This window comes from Leptonychotes weddellii, chromosome 8 (assembly GCF_054177405.1).
Source record: "Leptonychotes weddellii isolate Sample4059 chromosome 8, ASM5417740v2, whole genome shotgun sequence".
In the NCBI taxonomy this organism is placed as follows: Eukaryota; Metazoa; Chordata; class Mammalia; order Carnivora; family Phocidae; genus Leptonychotes; species Leptonychotes weddellii.
The window spans coordinates 111,510,702-111,530,488 of NC_138376.1; the positions used below are offsets into that span (position 1 = coordinate 111,510,702).

General features: G+C 39.0%; 1 protein-coding gene across 1 annotated transcript in view; it reads left to right on the forward strand.

Annotated features, from left to right (window-relative positions):
* UTRN (utrophin) overlaps positions 1-19,787 on the forward strand; it is a 467,571-nt gene that overhangs the window by 128,197 nt on the left and 319,587 nt on the right. The window contains exons 13-19 of the mRNA XM_081829379.1: positions 106-225; positions 1,826-1,927; positions 4,903-5,010; positions 5,294-5,473; positions 6,255-6,421; positions 9,765-9,888; positions 14,087-14,174. Coding sequence (XP_081685505.1) covers positions 106-225; positions 1,826-1,927; positions 4,903-5,010; positions 5,294-5,473; positions 6,255-6,421; positions 9,765-9,888; positions 14,087-14,174 — 889 coding nt within the window. The remainder of the gene's footprint in view (positions 1-105; positions 226-1,825; positions 1,928-4,902; positions 5,011-5,293; positions 5,474-6,254; positions 6,422-9,764; positions 9,889-14,086; positions 14,175-19,787) is intronic.

Consider the following 19,787-nt stretch of genomic DNA (forward strand, 5'->3'; position numbering starts at 1 on the left):
ATGCCTCATTAAGTGTCCTTAATTACTATTGACAGCTGAGTGGAATTTAAATAGGTAAATGTGAAAAGAGTAGAAATAACGGTGTTATCTTCATTTTTTTCCTAGTGTTTGCAAAATGATCTTGAGGCTGAACAGGTGAAGGTAAATTCACTAACGCACATGGTGGTGATTGTTGATGAAAACAGTGGTGAGAGCACCGCTGCTCTTCTCGAAGATCAGTTACAGGTATGGACCCGGGAGATGGGCTACTTGCAAGGACCCTGTGGTCTGAAACCCTGATTTGGCACCCCTGTTGTTCAGGTCCTGTCTCGCTGTTCATTTAGAGGAGTACTCTAATCTTTAGTCTGGACTTCCTAGTTGGGGTCCCCCAGCTTGTGGGTTTACAGGAATACCTTGGTATCTTTCCTTTCCTGCTGCCTTGGGGGTGGAGGGTAGATGGGCAGGGCTGCTGGTGGTCCCCAGCTTCCTCGTGCAAAATGGAAACAGCTTGAGGACTTTGTTAAAATATAGATAACTGGACTCCACACAAACTTGAATCCCTGGGAGTGGGGCCAGTGGATCTGCACTTATGTGCATATCGAAGTTTGAGAATTTCAGCTATGTAGGGTTAAATATCCCTGCCTCTTTGGTAGATCAGTGGGTGAATTTCAACAACAGTTTTGGGAACCCCAACAAATAGCTGCTTTTTGCACAAAGGCTATAGGGTATCTTTACAAGTCTTTAATAAGATTTATTGGTATTTTGTTTGAACAGTATTTGGATTACTGGATATGATGTTGCCAAATGATTTTCAGTCACTTTTAGACTATAATCTTATCATTTGAAATTCTTTTTCTTTTATAACATTTAAAGTTGGCCAGTGGTTCTGAGACTTTTTGGTGGAGTAGTGCTTAGTTATTACAGTAACCTGAGAGGTAGGCATTCATGTCTTGCCTATTTAATAGTGAGGGGACTGAGATTCGGAAAGGTCATGTGATGCCACTGAGAGTTAAGTAGGCAATGAATTTTCATGCCAAGACTGGAGTCCTGTCTTTTGGCTCTAACTTCTCTACCCTTCACATTCTACAAAGCTTACTCTGGTATTAAATATTGAAATCGTATAATAGGAATTAAATAATTCCTTGCACATGTAAGTAATGTGGAAATTAAATGTAACATTTGTTAATCATTATTTATAAAATGGTAATAAAATAATTTGTTGGGAAAGTCATCATGAATAATGATTTTTAAACAACCAAATTTATTCATTTAGCATTGCTAATACTCCTAAGATTCTGTTCCTGATTTTTGTGTAATATAAACAGAACAAATCAATTAACCTTTTTTTTTAATCTACAGAAACTCAAAACAGTTTTTATAAGGTTAATTTTTTTTTCATAATTTTAGTATTCCATATGAAAATTTTGTTGGCATATAAAAGGTGGCTAATTGATGCAATGAATTTTTTGAAAAGATAATTATAGCCTGAAAAATGTGAAGCACAAAAAAGTAGATATGTATGCTGTGTTCTGAAGATATGTGTAAAAATGTCAAATTGTCATATAAAAACCACTGATACGGAAAGAGCAGGAATTTAGAGTCAAAAGTTAAAGATCAACTTCCTAGCTATGTAATATGAAACAGTTAAATTCTGTGGAAATTAGTTTTTCTCATCTATAAATTTATAGGATTCATCTGTATTATTTTAAAGCAATTTTTATTAAAAATATTTTTCATAAATTGCTACTCTGTAGTAAAGAGCAATGGATGTCATGAATTTCTTTAAGGATTATTGTAACTATCTTTTAAGCTTCTGTTGACAAAGGATGGTTTCTTCCTTTACTAGAAACTTGGTGAACGCTGGACAGCAGTGTGCCGTTGGACTGAGGAACGTTGGAATAGGTTACAAGAAATCAATATATTGTGGCAGGAATTATTGGAAGAACAGGTATGAAACTGTTATCCATAATGGGCAAGACAGATGGTGAAAAGTAACCTATCTTTAATGTTGGCATTATGATAAACTTGTCTTGTTTACTTTCCTTTGAAAGGAATATACACAATGTTTATTATTTTCAAAATCAGATTTCTATGCATTTTATAACTAACTGATCAAGTGGCTTATTCATTGAAATCGCGTTATATGGCTTCATTGTAGTAACACTTAATTTGATGTGTTCATTATTTAGAATGTTAGTATTTAGACATTCTACTTTCATGATTATGTTTTTTTATTGTATTTGTGTTGGGTATTGTGTTTGAACTTGTATCAACATTGTAGTGCCTAGTAAATAATGCATAAATTAATCCACTCAATGCTTTGTGAATTTTAAATCACAGTTTTTCTTGATTTTTAACCAGAATAACTGCTGAAATTAACAAGAAAATATTATTTAGCAACACCATTAATTTAATACTGGATCAGTACTGTATTTTTTCCAATAAGGATTACTATGGCAAATGAACTTTTGGCACAAAGCTGCCACTTAAAGTTTTCAGTCAGAAGGGTGGCCCTTTGCCTACCCTCCATCCTTCCAGAAGAGCAACCATCAAAACAGAATACAAATAAGCAAAACTTTTCTCCCAAAGTGTCAGACATTTGTGGTTTTAGAAAATAGGCAGATACTTTATTCCCACATTTCAGTGTCCATTTAGTTCTTTTAAATGCATTTCCATCCACAAAAAGCGACTATATTCTTTTCAAGGGATAAAAACAAGTGTATGATGTTTTGTGGTTTACTAAATATGGTGGCAGAGAGAACATCTTAAAAAGTAGGTTGCAAAATTTGTCCCAGTAGAAATTATCAATCACTACCTCTTGCCCCCAGTCTTTGGCCAGAATTTTCTTATTAAGAATCCTTTGATGGATCTTATTCTGACTTCTGAAATATTTACATTTCACTTTATAAATGTTTATATTTACTTGGACCCTTGTATTCAGGCCAAAGAGTCACAGAGAATAATTAACTTTTACTTCAGTAATGACAGTAGGAGACATTGATTGCTAGAGAAAACCATCGTGTTACTCTTCTACTAAGTAAAATAATTTAAAATTCAGAAATACTTTCAATTTGGTAATTAAAAAATATTTTAAAAATAGGGACTGACTAGTATTTTGGCCACTTGTATTACTTCCGATTTAAGACTAATCTTTGAGTGGATTTCTGCTAGTGTTAGGGATGGAAGAATCTTGTTAAGATGTAGAATTGGAACCAGCGTTGGTACTTAATATACAGATAATTTGCTTTTGCATGGAACGAGACTAAATAAACTGAATCTGAATGAAAAAGTCTTTCAGGAGTCTATCTATTCACTTGGTTGCAGAGGCTTTACGATAGTTAGAAATGGACTCTGAGAAATTAATTCCAATCTTACGCAGGATAGGCCTAGGGTGAGTGTGGCATGCAGGATATTCCATAAAGGACGCCAACCTCCCTTTCCAACTTTAATTTTCCCTCGGTCTTTCCATGTACCCAGGTTCAAACCCCGAATTCCCAGTTTGTAGCCCGTTCCTGGACTGTCAGTACTACGAGAACGGTGCTGGTTTTTTTTCACTATTCTGTTCCCAATGCACAGTACATTGTAGCTTCCTCATGGTTTGTGTGTTGTTTTATTTTCGCGTTTTTGAAAAAGTGAATGTATTCGGTTTGTTTTCTAGCCTCTCTGTTTTTGTTTAAGGTGTCGTATCTGCTACTGAATATCCTTTTACCAGTTTTTTCATTTCTGAGTTCTCCTCTTCCTCAAGGAACATGAGGTCATCTATAAACTACCTCTCCCTCCCCCACTGTTCTAAATCTGGAAGTCGTCTCTTCTTTGGAATTGCCGTGACATTTAATGTGTGTGTGTGTGTGTGTGTGTGTGTATTTAATTCCCAAATTAAAATATAGTGCAGACACCATTATATAATATTTTCTATTACATAAATATATATTTTTATATATTATAAATATAAAATTATTATATATATATCTTTTGTGGTGTCTGCACTTTCTTTTATCATAGTTACTTATGCGCATATTTTACCACTTTTACTATATTGAGGACAGGATCCCTGTTTGCCATTTAATTTCTTAATGTTCACCTTTTTTTCTTTGGTGGGGGGAATATAGAGGCAAGGAATAATTGTTAAATAAACTGATAAATAAAACAGCTGGGGAAAGAATTGATCCTACTGCTAACACAGAACCAAGATTTTCTCCTCCAACTATACAGAAAAGAGCTTCTGCAACAGATACTATATTTTGGGAAGAATTATCCAAATGCAGCCATGTGGTTTTCCACCCCTCTTTCAAGTTTATATTTCTACATTACTAAACATCTTCTGCATGTTGGCTCATGAGGTTTAAATATTTTTATGTTGGCTTCGGACTATCCTTAAACTTTCCCTTCTAATCACAATTGCTGTTGAACCTGGAGCATTAGTGTGGTTTTCTTGAATGATGCTGTGGAAAAACCACTGGTTTGGGGTGTGGGTCTTTGATCTGATTCTCTCATTAACTAACCAAGTAATCTTGGACATATAATGCCTTATCTCTCTCTCCTGCCTAAAATGAGGGGCTGGGACAGGACAATTCCCAAGTTTCCCCCTGCCTCTAGATAGTTATAATGTGATTCTTTTGGAGATTTGGATAGTTGTTGGATTTAGCCTTTTAGATCCACCTACCTTCCTGGGAATTAGGTTTAATTACCCAGGTGTGGGGCTAATGTCAGGTTGATCTGTTGCAAATCTGAGAAGGATAATGTCTTAAAGAAAGATGTATTTCTAGGCCATTCATGCCTCGAGCTTGAGTGTTTGAAGTCCTTCCTACCCTAGGTAAGAGTGAAGCCTCCACTAGCATAAAAGTTAGATATTTGGGTACCTGATGGTATTGAATTACCAAATGATTCTCCAAATATATTTCTCACTTTTGTTATTACTTGTAGTGCTTGTTGAAAGCTTGGCTAACTGAAAAAGAAGAGGCTTTAAATAAAGTCCAGACCAGCAACTTCAAAGACCAAAAGGAACTAAGTGTCAGCATTCGACGACTGGCTGTAAGTGGTGTCAATGTCAACATCTGTCTTGTAAGCCTGTGATATTTTAGTGTTTTATATCATTGGCTAATGCAGTTTAGTGAATACAGATTATGACTCGTTACCCAATGCTAGAATGCCGCCATCTAATGATCTAGAACCAGGAATCTTTATGTTTTAGCATTAGTGACCTGCATAGCAAGTAAATTTCACTATAAAATGTATGTTTACATTTCCTGACTGGGGAGCAGGAATATAGAGTCCTTTTAAGAGGGAGTCATCTAATAAATATTTGAAATACTAGATCTTGAAGGAAGACATGGAAATGAAACGTCAAGCATTGGATCAGCTGAGTGAGATTGGCCAGGATGTGGGTCAATTACTTGATAATCCCAAGGCATCTAAGAAGATCAACAGTGACTCAGAGGAACTAACTCAGAGATGGGATTCTTTGGTTCAGAGACTAGAAGATTCCTCCAACCAGGTACCTTTTGCTTTGGATTGTATGTTGTGCCATGAAGTGGAAATTAAATGTTCAGGTTAGTTTTAGTTTTTATGAAATAAAAGAATAGTAGGTAAACTGTAAACTAAAAAGTAGGTTCCTTACACCTGGCTTACTATAAAATTGAGAAATTGCCATGTAAAAAATGTTTACTTTTCTGAAGTAAATTTTAATGGATCTTCAAAAAACTTACTAATATCCAGGGACACCTGGGTGGCTCAGTCGTTAAGCATCTGCCTTCAGCTCAGGTCGTGATCCCGGGGTGCTGGGATCAGAGTCAGGCTTCCTGCTCAGCGGGGAGCCTGCTTCTCCCTCTGCCTGCCACTTCCCCTGCTTGTGCTCACTCTCTCCCTCTCTCGCTGGCAAATAAATAAATAAATAAAAAATAAAAATAAAAAATAAATAAAAAAAAATACTATGCTAGCCACGAGAAGCCAGTCCCAAGATTAAATGCACTGTAATTCTATCTATGTGAAATACCCCAAATAGGCAAATCCGTAGAGATAATAAAAGAGATTAGTAGTCATGAGGGCCTGGGGGGAGAGGTGGATGGGGAGTGGTGGGCTATTAATGGGTATGGAGTTTCTTTTGGGGAAATGATAAAACTGTTGTGCAGTGAGAAAGTGCGGATGGTTGCACAACTCTGAATATACTGGTAACCACCGAACTGTGTATTGTCGAAGGGGGAATGGTATGGCATGTGAATTATATCTCAGTAAAGTAGTGAGAAAACATTAAAACATGTGGCTGATTTATACTTCAGGTGACTCAGGCTGTGGCAAAGCTGGGGATGTCCCAGATTCCTCAGAAGGCTCTTTTGGAGACTGTTCGTGTAAGAGAACAAGTAACCACAAAAAGGTCTAAGCAAGAACTACCTCCTCCTCCCCCAAAGAAGAGACAGACTCCTGTGGATATCGAAGCTAAGAAAAAGTGAGAACAGATAGAGAAATTTTCCAAACACAGTACCGTGCATCACGTGTTTTGTACTCATCACTAATCATATGCCAATTTAGATGTCATTATTGTTATGGAAATTCAGTTGCTGAGCCCCTCACTGCCCCTGACTCTTCTGAGTGTCCTTCCCCACAGTGGCTAAGCATCTGAATGTCTCAGGTGATTTTATGTATCCTGTGTTCAATCTGGAAAACTGTGTGCCAGAACCCTTCCTTCTTCCTTTCCATTGTCTACCTTGGGAGGACAGGGCGGTCCATGATTCCTTGTTTATGCTTTCTTTCACTGTGAGAACCCTGGTAGTTTTGCTTTAGATACATCTCCTTATTCTTTGTGCTTCTCTTCCCTCCTCTTGCCATCCAAAAGTACTAAATGCAGGGAAGTCATTCCTTTGTAGTCCCCTTCTTCCTCTCAGTCTTTTTTCACATTTTCTTTCTTCTTTGTTAATTCTTTTGTCAGATTCATGAACACATTCTTTATGTTGGGCTTAAAGATCTGTCTTTGACATAAAATGTGTGTTTTTTTGGTCTTATTGATTCAGAGGAAACTCAGGCTCTTTAGAAAAGGACTAATCACAGCTACATAACTTGAGCATTTGCTAATGGCTGTTACTCTGTGGAGCTGGGCTGTGTGACAACCCCGTAATGTACCTCACCCGGGCTAGAGCAGCCGAGCCGTAAATCAGCCCTTCTGTTCTCTCCCTTTTATGGGAGAATCCCAGTGCTTGGATAAATGGGCAGTTATTTTGGGCCTGAATAAAAATGATATGATTTCCCCAATGTAGCTTTTGTCAGACGAAGCGGGATTCCAATTTTACCGGATGATTTTCATTTTGATAATAAGGCTGTGTTTCTGCCTCCAGCAGCATCTCCCTGCCGGGCCAGAGCACCTCCAAGGTGCAGGCGACAGCTGTGGACCCTTTGCCTGTGGAACCAAGCAGCATGGGAAGAAGATGCTGCTGATGTTAATGTTGCCTAGATCTTTTCTTTCCTGAGTGTTTACGTTCTGCCCGGTAGATCTGGCGCTGTGTCTCTCCAGTGCTGACTTGGTGCATTTGGCAGCAGGGAACGCTGTAAAAGGCTAAGGGTGCAGAACTATAAAAATCTTAAACATGAGCTTGTTGTAGAGAGTGCACTCTGCTGCCGGAAGTAGAATCCCGTACCAAAGGTGACCTAAATAATGAGGTCATTGATTCTCTCACATTACGAGAAGTCCGGAGACAGGGCATTTTTGACGGGATGGTGGGGCTCAGCATCCTGCCACCCTGCCTCTCCGAGTATGTGGCCTTTCACCATTGTGCTTGTCCTCTCGTGGTCCCAAGATCCTGTGTAGCACTGGGCAGAACATCCTTGTATAACCTGATGTGTGTGTGTGTGTGTGTGTGTGTGTGTGTATATATACATATATATATGTATATATATATGTAGGAAAGGCAGTTTTCCCTTATTTGTCTTTTTTTTTTTTTCTTAAATTAGGGAGAAAGACCTTGCCTAGAAGACATTGGTTAACTTCCTCCATGGTCTCATTGGCCAGGATTCAGTCACTTGCCCCACCCTGGGTGCATGGGAGGTTGAGACTCTCTGGCCTTTTTGGTCTCTGTAATTGTGTTCTAGGGGAGTTGGACAGCAGAGAGAAACGTGGGGAGGGGAGTGTCTGTTGCTTGGGCCAGCAGCTGTGAGTACCATAGTCTTCCAGTCCATGATTTGATTGATGCAGAAATTCCTTTAGTTAATTCCTGGACAAATAGAAGCTTGTGTATGTCCAGTTCATTATGATAGAAGGCAGTGAGATCTCATTATCCGAAAGGTTATTTTTATGGGCAGCTGAAGTCCGCCCCCTTCACGTCTACCCTTGTGTACTAGTTCTGTTTTCTGGGGTGATAATAGAGTTGCACCAGCCTTCTGCAGTATGGTGCCTCCTCAGTATGGGAGGGGGTTTCATATTCCCATTTCTGTGGGCCTACAGTGTGGAGTCTTCTTAACCATTCCGAGTGTGACATGCCTTCCAGACCCTTTAATACCTTCAGTCTGCTGTAGACCCTGGGATCATGACCTGAGCCAAAGGCAGATGCTTAACCGACTGAGCCCCCCAAGCACCGGGGAGGTTTTAAATAACTGCCCCAGGCCACATAGCTATAGATGGTAGAGTTCAGTGGGTCTTCCTCACCAGGACTCTACCCAGAGTCTTGACACAACTCCTGGGGATTTTTAGGAACTTTGAGGTAAGCACAGGTTGTCTGATTCTTTTTGGGAAACAGCTTAAAGTGTTTCTGGTAAATTATGAATATTTGGTTTTTATACAGCAGCAATGGTTTCAGGTCATGTTAACAGAGATATCCATCATAGGAAAGAATTGTCCCTCTATACCCTGTGCTGGTAAAAACAGCCACTAGCATCACCAAGAGAAGAGAAGGGAAATAAACTGCCTTTTCCGAAGCATGTGTTATAAACTGTACTGAGCTCACATCTGCTCGGACAGCCCATTTTAAGACAAGCTAATAGTGGTTTCTACAGCAGACTGAAGGTATTAAAGGGTCTGGAAGGCATGTCACACTCGGAATGGTCCTTCAGGACCTTCCAGGAACGGGCTGGTGTGGCTCTCTGCCATGTTGGAAGTGGTCCTGTCCCCTGCCTAGTACTCGCTGTTCTAGCCACGCCTAGCCGCTTGCTGTTTGCAGTGTGGTCCTCCTTCTCTTTGCTCTCTCTTTGCAAGGAAAACTCCTGGGCATCGTATCACTGTTGTGCTCCAGGAAGCCATCCCTCCCTGACTGAATTAGGAGCCCTTACTGGGAATTCCTGGGGCATTAGTACCTGGCCAGTTCTCTTGTGATTTGCCTGTTACTTTCCATTGCCCCTACTAGACTGGAAGCTCCACGAGGGCTGGGATTGTGTCTGAGTTACCTTCATATCAAGAGCCCAATCCAGTGCCTGGCATACGCTGGACTCAATAATTAATGTTAAATTAAAGGAGGCATTGACTTTAAGAATATCTGTCCCTGCTTTTTCCTGTTATTTTCTAATCAAATCTTTTTCATTATCTATAGGAGTTTATAAAAATACAAATGATTTCGTACAAAGTTTAAAAATTATTCAGTTATTTAAAAATTATTTATTAACGTGACAATATTATTCCTCTTTTCAAACTTTTAATTGTAAATGTGTGATTTTATTTGGTGTGCTTACTCTACGTCTATGATGCCTGTTTTTTTGAGGCATATTGAGAACACGTGCCTGGTGGGTGTTTTGATGGCTCTGTATCTTGAGCCAAGTGAAACAGTATAAGAATAGGAATGACAAACAGTAACATCTGAATCCTAAATCAGGTTTGATGCTGCAAGTGCAGAGCTGTTGAACTACATTTTGAAATCAAAGACTGCCATTCAGGCCGCAGAGATAAAAGGCTATAAGAAGATGCAAGAGACTTCAGAAATGAAAAAGAAGTTGAAGGTAAAACATAAAACAAAAATATCCTTGTGAATAAAATATTTCATCGGGTTTGATTTGCTGTTGTGATGGGATCCAAAGGCTTTCCTGTAAAATAAATATAGCCGTAAGGTAGCTTTTAGAACATTGTAGTAAATTTTGAATCAGTCAAGCTGGCTGGCAATCAGATCCCTGTGTGGAGGAAGGAATTTTTTTGCCCCTTTTCCCCTAACCTCTGAGATGTGCAGGAAGGAATGCTTCTAAGGTGATTCAATTATTAGTATTATTTTTTACCTTGATTAGATCTACTTTAATCTAGTCCCTAATAATTTATGACTTTGTATATGCTGAAGATATTTTGCACTCTGAATGCAACAAATGATTTCAAATCTCAAAATCCCTTCAGTATATCTTCTTTAGAGAAGAGACACATTTTAAAAAAAGAAATACTGTGAAAATGCGTGGGATCTTAGCTCTGCTACTCTGCACCTGATGTGTGTTACTGTAAATTGTGACAGGAGATTGTAGTGACTTAGGTCTTTGGTGTTCATTTAGTGTGTGTACATCCTTTCACGAAGTGTTTGGACATCTAGAGCAAGTGTGTAGTCCCGTCTACGTTGGTGACGGAGTTCATGAAGAGTTTGGAGAACATTTCCAAAACGAGATGTGTGTAAATATCAGGGGTCTAAGCCGGAAAGTGGTAGTCCCATGGGGGTTGAGAGGAGACCAGGATTGCAGTGGTCTCTGTATTTACTGGTGAAGTCCAGAGGGTGAGGTAGCTTGCTTGGAGCAGGGTGGGAAGGCCCAGCAGGCAGGGGTGCCCCTGAACAGAGGCATGGAGGTGGACATGTGGGTTGTGATAGTGTTTTTTTGTTCTGTGTAGTGCTAGGTGTGTGTGTAAGAGTAGTGGAGAGTTAAGGTTGGAGAGGCAGCTTGGAGTCAGACCCTGGTTGACTTATGTTTGGGTGAGAAGTTCAGACTGACTCCTGTCTTACCGCTGCCTTGTGACTGCTCTTATTTGAGGTCACCATTGACTGTCAGACCCTGGTTGACTTATGTTTGGGTGAGAAGTTCAGACTGACTCCTGTCTTACCGCTGCTTTGTGACTGCTCTTATTTGAGGTCACCATTGACTGTTGGCTTCCACATCCAAAGGATGAATTTGTTTCCTCATCAAACCTGCTGCCTCTGCAGCATTTGCCACCGTTTACCTAAACTTCCCTTCTTCTCACATTCTCACAGCCCTTGGCTTCTGCGGCCAGTGATTCTACTGAAATATAAATCCGATCAGGTGGCTGCTGTGGTTGCAGCTAACTAACGGCTTCCCACTGCAGTGGGGACAAAACCGGCATGTCCCTGACATGCGCCCGGAGCTACAGCCCTCCTGAATCCTGCTCTTTGCTCACTTCCCTGCTTTCACCACACGTGCTGTTTTCCATGCTCAGAGTTGCCCTTAGTAAGCCTTTGTGCTGTGTGGCTGAAAAGGCCTCTGCTCCAGTAAAGCAAGCCTCTTTTAGCCTCATTAGGAAGAGTTAAGTGGTTCATCTTTGGCCTTCCACATTGCTTTGAGCGTGCCTCTGTGAAAGCCCTTATTGCACGTATATCAGTATTTGTTTCTATGCCTGCCTGCTAGTGCTTACAAGTGAGGATAATTTCCCATCGAACCCTCTATTTTCAGCACTCAGCAAAGTTCTTGGCTGGTGGAAGGAGGGAATGATGGCTGTGGAAAGGGGGATGTGGGAGGTTGTTAGCTTAGAAGCCCCATTATCGAGCCCTCTGCACGGGGAGTTGGGAGGACCAGAAAGAGGAGCCGTGTTGCATCCTTTTGTAGGCTTCTTACAGCGCTGAAAAACCAATAGATGGTATTAATGAGCATTTAACAGCCGGATTCTCAAAGACAGAGAATTTGGAAGTTACAGTGATCTTTATGGAACAAGTTCCAGAAAATAATAATAAGTTAAATTCCATCCTATGATCTAGAAACATTTTTTTTGGGGGCAAAATGGTGGTTTTTTAAAGCATGGGTCCTGTCCTGTGTTGGGGCAAGTAAGGAAAAGGGAGGTTTCAAAAGAACTTTCATATGCTAAAGAGGACTGACTACAAGATAGCAGAGCCATTGTCAAGCTTGTTTCTCCCCCAGCAAGGTATTAACATTGAAACAGTTGGGAGATTCCTGGAAGAATGTCACACATGTCCCACCCAGAGAGGGGGAGTGGGGTGGGGTGGGAGAGGTTGTGCATTTTATGCTTTGTCTTCCGCTAGCCTTCTGCTCCTTCATCATTTCCTCCCTGAGCAATTTTGACCCTTAAATCTAAGGTTGTTGAAGGCAGAAGGTCTCATTTTCTGTAACATCCTCTCGCTGAATAGGGGCGTAGAGATGTCCCTACCTAGGGGAGTTACAAAAGGGGAAGCAGCTGAATCTAAGGCTGACAGGAAGTCAGGAAGTGTCTCTCTGGGTGGTAAGAATCATCTGTTGATGTGAAGTCATCTAGGGATGGCGTCTCAGAGTCTCGCACTAAGTGGAGAGATACTGTAGATGTGGGCAGATTCCTCTTCTCGAGGTCCCCAATATATCCTGAGGTTCCTGCACCTGGTGGGGAAATTTGGAATGGGTGGTGTTAAGTCCAGGGGGTGCTCTTCTTGATGGGGTTTTGGAATATAGGTGAAATTAGGTGGGGTGAGGTCCGGAGCCGACGACCAAGAATTCTTGAGACATCTTTGGTGCAAAAGGATGGTTTATTCTGATCTAGAAACAATTTTACTCCTAGAAATTGTTACTATAATATTTGAAGGGATAAAAATAAGGACTGTGTTTGTAACTGTGAGGCATGATTGTCAGTTCCCATGTTTTCCTTTAATATTTATAAGTTCACTTATTTTGTTGTTTTAGACAAGTAGGGACAGATGCCAAAAGGGTTGGAAAAATGTAAAATGAAGAAAAGTTAACCATCACTTTAATCTCTAATTTTTCTTGCTAATTGGGGAAAGGGCAGTTTACTTGTGTTTTAGTGAAGGACTACCTTGTTCCAATTGATGACACACCTGGGTAGAATCCCTCTTTCAATCTGTCATCACCACATAAAGCAGCAACAAATCAATCTGTATAGAACAGGTAATAATTCTTCTCTAGTTTGGTGACTTTTTGCATTGATACTTAGTTTAACAAAAACAAGTGGTGTTTCTTTGAATCTCTTGTTATTTTTTCATCTTTGACTGTAAAATAGTCACAATAAAGTTGTGCAGATCAAAGTAGGATAGTTTATTGGATGGTGCTTATATGTACAGAAGTTAGAAGTGGGATTCTTCTCTGCGTTTTCTGGTTGAAATAATATGGTTGCCTAGAAGTTTTGATTGTCCTATTGTGGGCACTCTTTGAGTAGTTAATTTTATCAGTGGGAGTGAGTGGGAGAAATTTCAAATACTGACTGTTCATGCGTACACACACGTGTGTGTGTATGTGTTGTGTGTGTATATCTTCATGATTATGTTTAACCCTTTCTTACTAGCTCTGGAAAGATTTTGTCTTCCGTGTCTTTGAGAAATAGGGACGTTGAGAATATCAAACTTTAGAGACGTAAATATTAAAATTAAGAGCCACTCCTCAAACATAAGGAACAAAATGCTTTGGTTTGGGTCCCAAAGCATATTGTCATAGTTTAAAATTATGTATGAATAATGCTTGTGGTTGAAGTTTGCATTAGATCCTAAACTTAATATAATATCAATAAATAATAATAAGGCTCAAGTATTTCTATTTTTCTTGTTAATTAATTTTTGTCCAGTCATCTCTGTCATAGGATATTCAGTTCACTTGACTTCAACAGTTGTTTTTATTGTGTGGCAAAGACACTGACGTTATATATGTAAATAGACATCCTGGACCTAAAACACTAATTTTAAATGTATCCTCTTGATAGGAACTCATAATTGTACAATTTTTTTCTTATAAAAGTAATCAAAGTTTTTTTTAAACTAACCAAAATTTTATATTGTTTGTTTAAATTTGCCTTTTGAATTTAATCAGCTTTGGAATTCTGTAGGGCAGCTTGGAATTGCATAGTTTTGTCTTGTAGAATTTCTCTTATGTCAAGTTTGATTATGACACCAAAAGTGATTGTGGGAGGGACACAAAACATGAAACTTACAATAGCGTGAACATTACATTCATTGAGAAGAAATGTAGTATTTTTGCAGCATTCTTATATTGGAATTTTTATTTCCAGGGATTTGAAAAAGAACAGACAGAAAGAAGCCCCAGACTAGATGAATTAAACCAAACCGGACAAATCCTTTTGGAGCAAATGGGGAAAGGTGAGACCCTTGATTTTTTTTTTTAATGTTTTTTAGATGGTAGCATTGAATAATATTTACAGTTTGACAAATTATATATTTTATTTATTTATTTAATTTTTAAAGATTTTATTTATTTATTTGATAGAGAGAGAGAGAGCACAAGTAGGCAGAGGGAGAGGGAGAAGCAGGCTCTCCGCTGAGCAGGGAGTGGGACGTGGGGCTCGATCCCAGGACCCCAGGATCATGACCCGAGCCGAAGCCAGATGCTTAACTGACTGAGCCACCCAGGCGCCCTATATATTTATTTTAACACTGTAACCTTTTTTCGTTTTTTTTTTGTTTTGCTAAAAAAGTGGTTTTCAAAATTTTTTTAGGAATCTTTTTTCAAATGAAATCCTATGCTGAAGCTGGGTTTATAAAACAGATAAAAGGGAAGTTGTTCTGCTTTTACAGAGTCAGACAATCTAAAACTCTGATAGCTTAGCAGAGCAGGTGAAATCCACTGCTGTGGAAGATTTTAAAATCTCCTTCTTTAGGGTTCTATATTGGGAATTTGTTTTGGAGAGCAGTGGCAACAGAAAATTTTACTTTGGCGATATTTGGGAAATGAAGTTGTGTTAAGGTAAATTCTTTAAGGTTATTTGATTTTTGATCACTTTCAAATTAATATGTTAATTTACTACAGGTATCTTTTTATAGTTAAATTTGATAAGGTGTTACTTGTATTTGAAATTTTTACCTGTATTAAGGACTTTTTTTCTTTGCCATTAGCCCTCAGTGATTCAGGGGAGTGGAAAGATGAATATTTTTGCTATCAGTTTTGCATATTATACTTTCTTTGGTCTAGCTCTGAAAGGCCTTTCTTGTAAGTCCTATTCGTTATTCCAATGCTTTGGAGGTCTGCTGCAATATTCTTTGACATAAGCCATACACGCCCAAGGCAGAATTAGGAATATTAGTTTGGCAACAATCTTCAGTGTAGTTGTTTTCAATCTTTTTATTTTTTACTTTTTATTCTGGAAAATATAAATATATACAATGCAAACAGAATAGTGTAATGAAACTCCTTGTAGCAATTACCCAGCTTCAGTAATTAACGATATTCTGCCATTCTTGAATTATCTATACCTCTACTCATTCCTCACCCCCTTGTTATTATTATTGTTGTTTATAGTTTTTTAAAAAGTAAAATTTACAGGGCACCTGGGTGGCTCAGTCGGTTAATGTCCGATTCTTGATTTCAGCTCAGGTCATAACCTCAGGATTGAGCCCCGCATTGGGCTCCTCGCTCAGCAGGGAGTCTGCTTGTCACTCTCCCTCTGCTCCTTGCCCCTGCCACTCACACTCTCTCTCTCTCAAATGAATAATTAAATCTTTAAAAAAATAAAAAGCAAAATTTATTTACATCGAAATACATGAAACTCAACTGAGCTGTTTTGACAAGCCTATATCCACATGACAGTATATAGAAAAATTCCATCTCTCCAGAAAGTTCCCTGGTGTCCCTTATGGTTCAGTCATCCTCCCCCTAAAATCACATTTTTAAAAATAGATTATTTTTGCCTCTGCATTTAAAAAAATATGTAAATTATACACACACACACAAACTATGGACACACACACACACATTTATACACAAAATATGTGTGTCCAATATATGTCCATTTATTTGGAAACTATGCAAATATACCACTGTCAATCCATAGATGTTAGTACAGCTTAATTTCTTAAAAAATATATAAATAGAGCGGGTATTTATTAAAAAATGGTATTTTTATTCAAAATCCTCCTGGCTCAGTGTCTTAGTTACCCTGGTGTGAGTACCCCACTTGGAAATTACTCTTTCAAAAATTTACTTAAAGAGATCTAGAGATAACAGAGAGACTGTAATTTCCATTGAGATGCTGATTCTTTCAATAATTACAATAAATTGTGTGTTGAATTTATGTCAGTTACAATCAGAGATTCTTTTTTTTTTTAAAGATTTTATTTATTTATTTGACAGAGAGAGAGCGAGAGCAGGAACACAAGCAGGGGGAGTGGGAGAGGGAGAAGCAGGCTTCCCGCTGAGCAAGGAGCCCGATGTGGGACTCGATCCCAGGACCCTGGGATCATGACCTGAGCCGAAGGCAGACGCTTAACGACTGAGCCACCCAGGCGCCCACAATCAGAGATTCTTAACTTGCACATCAGTTTTGCAGTTTGGGTACCAGGCTTTGTCTCGTGCGAATGTGGGTACTTTCATGAGTCTGGGTACTGAATTTGACCTCATTTCTGCATCTGATTTTAGGCAGTGTGGCAGGATTTAGGTGCTAAGCCAGTGGGGAAAACTAGCTAGGGGAGAAGTTGGTGAAAGGTGCTATGTTACAGTGAGAATAGCAGCAAAATGGGAAATAGGAGACCTTGGGGTCTCCTACCCTTTTCTAGTTTCATGTCCCTGGGCGAGTCATGTAAACCATTTGTGTCTTTGCTTCCTCACCCAGAAAGTGAGGCATTCACCAGCGGAGTACAGCTTTTGTTGCATGAGTTCTTACTGTGAATAGGCATCTACTAAAATATATACTCTAGAAACTGAGTTCAGGTGAAAGTGCTACTTGTAAAATATCAAGTGCAATATTGGGGAATATATTTGTAAAGGAATGAATTTTGTGACATAATGTAGACTTGTTTAATTTCATGGGAAACCCTTTATATTTTGCATTACCGTGTTTTTTGGAGCATTAGTAGACTGGAAGTGCATTGATTACAGGATCCTAATTTTATTTATTTTTTTTAAAGATTTACTTATTTATTTTAGAGAGAGAGAGAAGGGGGAGGAAGAAACAGAAGGTGAGGGAGAGAGAATCCTGAAGCAGACTCCTTGCTGGGCATGCAACCTGACACAGGGACTTGATCCCAGGACCCCGAGACCATGACCTGAGCCGAAATCAAGAGCTCGCTGCTTAACCCACTGAGCCACCCAGGCACACCCTAATTTTATTTATTTTAAATGACACATTTAGGATGGGATGGGAATCTGGGCAATGGAGCATTGATTTGAATAGGATATTTATATTCTGAGTTTAATTTCTTGCTTTTTGAGGAGTGTCTGCTTCATGTTAGAGAATAAAAGTGATTTTCAAAAATCTTCCCCACTGTCTTCCCATTTCATCCATTATTCTAATTTTATAGTATTGTATATTACTTCTCTCCATGTGGTTTTAGTGCTGTTAATCATACTGCTCTTATAAACTAGAAATGTTGTTTAACAGAAATGAAAGCACAGTTGGGTGCTTCTTGTGCTCCCCTCCCCCCATTTTCCCTAAGAAATTTGAAACAAATCCTGGAACACAGATAATTAATATAGAGAAAGTTTTTTACAGAGTGTTATTTGGCAAGAGATGTTCCAATAATCATGTCACTGATTTCCTCAAACTAGTTCCATCAAAAGCCCCACCAAGGTGAAGTTTGATGGGACTTTTCTGTCTAGTGCATTTGAATTACATTTTGTGGTATCTTGTAAAGCATAAAAAGGTTTTAAACAATGAAATTATCTGTTTCATTTAACTTTCATGGCTATTATATTTGGTTTTCTTGGTTCAACCTATCTTTTTCCTAGAGGTTGTGAACTAATAAAATAGAGTAGTTGGGCATTTGGGGCGCCTAGGTGGCTCAGTCGTTAAGCATCTGTCTTCGGCTCAGGTCATGATCCCAGGGTCCTGGGATCAAGCCCCATATTGGGCTCCCTGCTTGGTGGGAAGCCTGCTTCTCCCTCTCCCACTCCCCCTGCTTGTGTTCCTTCTCTCGCTGTGTCTCTGTCAAATAAATAAATAAAATCTTAAAAAAAAAAAGAATAGTTGGGCACCTGGATAATATGGCTTTATGAATTGATGTTTATTATGACTAGCCTATGGAATTTGATAGTGGTCCTGTGTTTTGTAAATTTTCCTTCATTCCAATAGTGATAGACTGAAAAGTGTAAAGTCAAGTGAGAGTAAGTGGCAGGAATATGTTATATTTTGTTTCTTTTAGATAATCAATAAGATGATGGTCTATTGATTGGGCTTTTGATTAGTCATTTAAGAGTTGGATATTCTATGGAAGTAGAAGATTTATTACTCAGGATCTCTGGGAGCAAAACAATTATTTTAAAAGACAGTTATTTTAGGGACACCTGGGTGGTTCAGTCAGTTAAGCATCTGCCTTCGGCTTGGGTCGTGATCCTGGGTTCCTGGGATGGAGTGCCGTGTTGGACTCCTTGCTCAGCGAGAAGCCTGCTTCTCCCTCTGCCTGCCGCTCCTTCTGATTGTGCACTCTCTCTCTCCCTCTGACAATTAAGTAAATACAATCTTAAAAAAAAAAAATTACTTTAAAAGACAATATATAGTTTTCCTTGCTTGATATGCAAATTTTGCTTTAATTATTACTTGATATCTGTCTAACTTAAAATATCTCAAGCTTAGAGGAAGGGAGATTTAAATTTTGAGAATTGGTTTGAAGGGGCAAAACGAATGAATTGTACTATATTGTCAGTGAATAACTGCCTCTTACCTGCTTTCTAGATGAGTAGTGATAATTTTCCATCTCAAAATTTTACCAGCTTAATCTTTCTTGTTTAGCATAAGTTGCCCGACATGAAAGTGAAGTGGCTGATGTTATTCCTTTGCCCCCTTAGAATAGAAATGACCTGGCAGACACAGAGCCTAGATCACCATTGCTCAGATAGTTTGTCGGGAAGATGGTGATTTGTTTTGTTTATGACCCTGTTAATAGAGATAAATGAACTTGGACTGTGGTGTGGATGATTTGCCTTGGTCTTATATTCTATTACCTGTGTAATGCTGGCCAACTAACTTCAGCAACTGACATGGGTGATATATTCAAATTATGTCATGTCCTGTTTGCATTTCTAATTTTCAGTGGATACAGTGTGTTGTAGTATTTTTAAAATTGCATTGTCTGTGGATCCTAAGTGACCTTTTGTTTTACATGCCATTTTATTCCTTAGAGCGCTCATTACCCTGAATTTCGATTGCATATATTTACAAAAAGCATCATTGTTTTTTCCCCTCCTACTCAAATAATAAAGATGTTAAGCCCATTCTTTCAACGTGCCTGCTCTCCTAAGGAGATAAAGATTCTTTTGTAGATTTCCCATGCTTTTTCAGAGTCATTTTCAATGATTTGATGTATTTCATAGTAAGGGAAGGACTGTGATAAAACTTATTACTACCTATAACTATTATTTCTACGAACATTCTTTACCTCTCAAATATATGAGGGAAAATGATAAGATTTCGGTAATAAACATAATGCCATTTATTTTCTCTGATGTGTTTCTAAAGTTGATGCTTTGGTATTTGCTCGTCCATGTGGGCATGCCCCACAGGCTTGCTGACGCCTCTTGGGCCTGGCTGCTGGCTTGATGCTCCTCCACTCACCAGGTTGCCCCCCTGCACTAGTTCTTGCCATTCATTCTGCAATTCCTATGACACTGTGGCTGGGGCTCCAAAGACTCTTTGGAGCTACCTCCTCCGTTGTTTAGCCAGCTGTCTTTTTTGTGATGACAGAGGGTTTACCTTCTCATGTAGGAACTTCAGACAGGTGCACATCGTTCACTATATTTCCCTGGTTCTGTCTAGAAGCCAGCGG